The sequence below is a fragment of the Gobius niger genome (genome assembly GCF_951799975.1).
Source record: "Gobius niger genome assembly, chromosome: 3".
Taxonomy (NCBI): Eukaryota; Metazoa; Chordata; class Actinopteri; order Gobiiformes; family Gobiidae; genus Gobius; species Gobius niger.
In genome coordinates this window covers 27,906,980-27,913,207 of record NC_136854.1, presented here as the reverse complement: position 1 = coordinate 27,913,207, position 6,228 = coordinate 27,906,980, and the positions used below count along the sequence as shown (strand labels likewise).

The 6,228-nt window shown below is 46.5% G+C and overlaps 1 protein-coding gene across 1 annotated transcript; it reads left to right on the top strand.

Moving 5' to 3' along the window:
- Positions 1–1,420: 1,420 nt before the first annotated feature.
- Positions 1,421–5,638, top strand: LOC306961075 (scavenger receptor cysteine-rich domain-containing protein DMBT1-like; the record flags this gene model as incomplete). Its single annotated transcript, XM_079553686.1, has 7 exons — positions 1,421–1,853; positions 1,954–2,268; positions 3,045–3,485; positions 3,586–3,900; positions 4,655–5,095; positions 5,194–5,508; positions 5,628–5,638. The coding sequence occupies 7 exons, from the start codon at positions 1,421–1,423 to the stop codon at positions 5,636–5,638; spliced, it is 2,271 nt and encodes a 756-aa protein (XP_079409812.1).
- Between the last annotated feature and the right edge of the window lie 590 nt (positions 5,639–6,228).

The following is a 6,228-nucleotide window of genomic DNA, read 5'->3' as shown; positions in this document are numbered from 1 at the left end:
AAGCACCGTTTTGTATAAATAGTAGAGTTGTTCATCATATAGGCCCGTGGTTTCCAAAGTCGGAGTCAGGACCCCTCAGGGGGTCTCGAGCACACAGCAGGGGGTCTAAAGATGTGATGTAAAGAACATATAAATGGTAAAGATTTATAGAATTTTATCAATATAATTCTTAAATGAAAACATAGATTTAAGAAATGAGGTCAAATAACAAAGTAAACAATGTAAATATATATTACTAAACCAGATTTTAAATGTTTCCTTTTTCGCCTGATATTAACTGCATTATTAACAGTGAGGATCACGGATTGTTCGTGTGGTGATTTTGGGGTCGTGGCCTGAAAAGTTTGTGAATCCCTGATATAGACCAAAGAGGGGGTGGAGAGCTTCCCCAGAAAATTCTAGAAATATTTCATTAATTCCAGGAAACATGTAGAGAGAGACTTTCATACAAAATACTTACATAATGCCCTATTGTGTCTACTTTGTCTCTAATAGCTATTTCCCCCTTTTCTTTCCACAGATGTTCAAGTGACCGGCTGCGATGCGTGCCACGCTGAAGCCACCTGCCTGAAGCTGGAGGAGAGAGGAGACCCTTTGTCCACGGCCACTTCCTTCTCCTGTCTGTGCAAAGAAGGCTTTGTCGGTGACGGCATCAGCTGTTATGAAGTGAAAAAATGTGGCAGCGACTCCTCTTGTTGCAACAAGGGCTATAAATGGTCTCCAAAACAGGGCTGTGTAGATATCGACGAATGCTCTCTCACACCATCCCCCTGCGGGACATCCCAGAGCTGCAAAAACACAGAAGGGTCATTTGAATGCATCATAAATCCTCTTCGCACTCGAGCAAGCCGTGTGAACGCCGTACAGTTTAGTTGTGGCAGCATTACTTGCCCCCATGGCATGGACTGTATTACGCTCCATGGGACGGCCCGCTGCGCTGACCCCTGTGAGCATTACTCTGTCCTGAACGACACTTGGCGCTCAACAGAAAATCACACTGTAGAACCGGCTAAATGTGATCGATATGAAAATTGGCAAGGCTGGTATCGTTTCTCTTTGCATGGAAGCAACGCTCAAATACCAGAGAGGTGCATAGAGGAGCTTAGGTGTGGTACCCATGCCCCTATGTCCATAACATCGCCTCATCCCAAACAGTCCAATTACATTGAAAGTCGCGGTGTTTGTGGCACATGGAACAGCAGATGTTGCCGGTTCAGTGGTCTTGATACCCCTGACATCCACGTCAAACGCTGCTACGGACAATACTATGTCTACAAACTAGTGAGACCAACGACTTGTTACTTGGCTTTCTGTGCAGGTAATATGTTTGGACTTCCTATACTGGCATGAGAAAGACACTCGTGCCCAAACTAAGATTGAATTACTGAACTGTAATTTGTCTCTTGTTTCAACAGAGCCTATGAACACAACTGACACACCCGGACCAACTCCACCAGTGTATCAAACCACTGCGGCCACCACAAGGACAACACCAGTCAACAACCACACCACTCCAGGGCACAACAGCACAGGGGTGGAGGGGGAGGTGCGTCTGGCCAACGGGGGGAACAGCTCATGCTCTGGGCGGGTGGAGATCTTCCACCGGGGGCAGTGGGGCACAGTGTGTGATGATGACTGGGACGTGGTAGATGCTCAGGTGGTGTGCAGGCAGCTGGGCTGTGGCAGGGTGCTGTCTGCTCCTCACAGCGCGCGCTTCGGACAGGGCACTGGGCCCATTTGGATGGACGATGTGAGATGTTCAGGAAGGGAGACTGCCCTATCTCAGTGCAGTCACAGTGGCATTGGGAGCCACAACTGTAACCACGGGGAGGACGCTGGAGTGGTCTGTGAAGGTAAAAGAGAGTTTATTTAGGGCCTTTGTGCCAGTATATACATGTATGTAACCAAGTACTCCTGATATTAACAGTGATACTTTCATTGTCTCCTCTTCAGCTCTCTCTCCGGTGCGGCTGGTGAATACTGCAGACCGCTGCTCGGGCAGAGTGGAGGTGTTCCATAACGGGCATTGGGGCACAGTGTGTGATGATTCCTGGGACCTGAATGATGCCAATGTGGTGTGCCGGCAGCTGGACTGTGGCAGGGCACGAGCTGCTCTTCAAAATGCAGCTTTTGGACAGGGCACAGGTCGTATCTGGTTGGACGACGTCCGTTGTTTTGGATTTGAGTCCTCGATAACAGGCTGTGGCCACAATGGATTTGGAAATCACAACTGTGCTCATGCTGAGGACGCGGGTATAATCTGTGATGGTAAGTGTTTGACTAAAGCATGTGAGTGTATTGGCCTGATCGATACTGATAATGCACGTGTTACAATATTACTATATTCCACTTGACAACTTTAGTTAAAGCCTTTTGAATATTTTTAGATCTTTTGTGATGTTTTGACATAGCATTGTTACAGTAAAATTATTATTTTTATTATTATTTTTTTTTACAAAAGTGATAGATATTACACAGACATAAAGTGATGGACACACATATAAGACATACAGTGCATGTTTACATAAGTGAGGGGAACACAGAACACAATAGAAGAGACAAGTGGAGTACATATGGGGAAGGAGGATTACGTGATTGGATGATGAAGTAAAACTAACATAACTAAATAAATGGAGTATGATCATGTGTTGTCATTGATGCCCTGAAGTCCCCAATTTCTCTTCTTACGCCCACTTATAAAAAAAAAAAAAAAGTTTTTATTTATTTCCCCTTACTTAGCTTTCCTCCCCCTTCTTCCCCCCGCCAGAGACCTGGAGGGCTGGAGGCACCCTCCAAGATCCGCCCAAACCCCAAGGCCAAAACCAGAACAAGGACAATCTGCCACACGGCGCCCTCCATCCCAGTCCTATCTCTAGTTTTGTTCCCTTTCTCACATTTTGTACCTAGATTAGTGTGGGGTGCATTAAAATAGGCATAGTGCTTACCCTATACTTTTTTTTAAAATACATTTGAGTAAGTAAGTTTGTCTTTCCCTGATCAGTCCGGAGCCGTCCTTATATCTGAGTGTGTCTTCTGTCCATCAGCTTCAAACAGCACAGTTCCACCCACGCCTTCAAGACCATCAACTACTCACATCATGAACGTCACCACTGCTGTGCCCCACACCACTGAGCACCACACCACTCCAGGGCACAACAGCACAGGGGTGGAGGGGGAGGTGCGTCTGGCCAACGGGGGGAACAGCTCATGCTCTGGGCGGGTGGAGATCTTCCACCGGGGGCAGTGGGGCACAGTGTGTGATGATGACTGGGACGTGGTAGATGCTCAGGTGGTGTGCAGGCAGCTGGGCTGTGGCAGGGTGCTGTCTGCTCCTCACAGCGCGCGCTTCGGACAGGGCACTGGGCCCATTTGGATGGACGATGTGAGATGTTCAGGAAGGGAGACTGCCCTATCTCAGTGCAGTCACAGGGGCATTGGGAGCCACAACTGTAACCACGGGGAGGACGCTGGAGTGGTCTGTGAAGGTAAAAGAGAGTTTATTTAGGGCCTTTGTGCCAGTATATACATGTATGTAACCAAGTACTCCTGATATTAACAGTGATACTTTCATTGTCTCCTCTTCAGCTCTCTCTCCGGTGCGGCTGGTGTATACTGCAGACCGCTGCTCGGGCAGAGTGGAGGTGTTCCATAACGGGCATTGGGGCACAGTGTGTGATGATTCCTGGGACCTGAATGATGCCAATGTGGTGTGCCGGCAGCTGGACTGTGGCAGGGCACGAGCTGCTCCTCCAAATGCAGCTTTTGGACAGGGCACAGGTCGTATCTGGTTGGACGACGTCCGTTGTTTTGGATTTGAGTCCTCGATAACAGACTGTGGCCACAATGGATTTGGAAATCACAACTGTGCTCATGCTGAGGACGCGGGTATAATCTGTGATGGTAAGTGTTTGACTAAAGCATGTGAGTGTATTGGCCTGATCGATACTGATAATGCACGTGTTACAATATTACTATATTCCACTTGACAACTTTAGTTAAAGCCTTTTGAATATTTTTAGATCTTTTGTGATGTTTTGACATAGCATTGTTACAGTAAAATTATTATTTTTATTATTATTTTTTTTACAAAAGTGATAGATATTACACAGACATAAAGTGATGGACACACATATAAGACATACAGTGCATGTTTACATAAGTGAGGGGAACACAGAACACAATAGAAGAGACAAGTGGAGTACATATGGGGAAGGAGGATTACGTGATTGGATGATGAAGTAAAACTAACATAACTAAATAAATGGAGTATGATCATGTGTTGTCATTGACGCCCTGAAGTCCCCAATTTCTCTTCTTACGACCACTTATTAAAAAAAAAAAAAGTTTTTATTTATTTCCCCTTACTTAGCTTTCCTCCCCCTTCTTCCCCCCGCCAGAGACCTGGAGGGCTGGAGGCACCCTCCAAGATCCGCCCAAACCCCAAGGCCAAAACCAGAACAAGGACAATCTGCCACACGGCGCCCTCCATCCCAGTCCTATCTCTAGTTTTGTACCTAGATTAGTGTGGGGTGCATTAAAATAGGCATAGTGCTTACCCTATACTTTTTTAAAAATACATTTGAGTAAGTAAGTTTGTCTTTCCCTGATCAGTCCGGAGCCGTCCTTATATCTGAGTGTGTCTTCTGTCCATCAGCTTCAAACAGCACAGTTCCACCCACGCCTTCAAGACCATCAACTACTCACATCATGAACGTCACCACTGCTGTGCCCCACACCACTGAGCACCACACCACTCCAGAGCACAACAGCACAGGGGTGGAGGGGGAGGTGCGTCTGGCCAACGGGGGGAACAGCTCATGCTCTGGGCGGGTGGAGATCTTCCACCGGGGGCAGTGGGGCACAGTGTGTGATGATGACTGGGACGTGGTAGATGCTCAGGTGGTGTGCAGGCAGCTGGGCTGTGGCAGGGTGCTGTCTGCTCCTCACAGCGCGCGCTTCGGACAGGGCACTGGGCCCATTTGGATGGACGATGTGAGATGTTCAGGAAGGGAGACTGCCCTATCTCAGTGCAGTCACAGTGGCATTGGGAGCCACAACTGTAACCACGGGGAGGACGCTGGAGTGGTCTGTGAAGGTAAAAGAGTTTATTTAGGGCCTTTGTGCCAGTATATACATGTATGTAACCAAGTACTCCTGATATTAACAGTGATACTTTCATTGTCTCCTCTTCAGCTCTCTCTCCGGTGCGGCTGGTGAATACTGCAGACCGCTGCTCGGGCAGAGTGGAGGTGTTCCATAACGGGCATTGGGGCACAGTGTGTGATGATTCCTGGGACCTGAATGATGCCAATGTGGTGTGCCGGCAGCTGGACTGTGGCAGGGCACGAGCTGCTCTTCAAAATGCAGCATTTGGACAGGGCACAGGTCGTATCTGGTTGGACGACGTCCGTTGTTTTGGATTTGAGTCCTCGATAACAGGCTGTGGCCACAATGGATTTGGAAATCATGACTGTGTTCATGCTGAGGACGCGGGTATAATCTGTGATGGTAAGTGTTTGACTAAAGCATGTGAGTGTATTGGCCTGATCGATACTGATAATGCACGTGTTACAATATTACTATATTCCACTTGACAACTTTAGTTAAAGCCTTTTGAATATTTTTAGATCTTTTGTGATGTTTTGACATAGCATTGTTACAGTAAAATTATTTTTATTATTATTATTATTTTTTTTACAAAAGTGATAGATATTACACAGACATAAAGTGATGGACACACATATAAGACATACAGTGCATGTTTACATAAGTGAGGGGAACACAGAACACAATAGAAGAGACAAGTGGAGTACATATGGGGAAGGAGGATTACGTGATTGGATGATGAAGTAAAACTAACATAACTAAATAAATGGAGTATGATCATGTGTTGTCATTGACGCCCTGAAGTCCCCAATTTCTCTTCTTACGCCCACTTATTTAAAAAAAAAAAAGGTTTTATTTATTTCCCCTTACTTAGCTTTCCTCCCCCTTCTTCCCCCCGCCAGAGACCTGGAGATCCGCCCAAACCCCAAGGCCAAAACCAGAATAAGGACAATCTGCCACACGGCGCCCTCCATCCCAGTCCTATCTCTAGTTTTGTTCCCTTTCTCACATTTTGTACCTAGATTAGTGTGGGGTGCAATAAAATAGGCATAGTGCTTACCCTATACTTTTTTTAAAAATACATTTGAGTAAGTAAGTTTGTCTTTCCCTGATCAGTCCGGA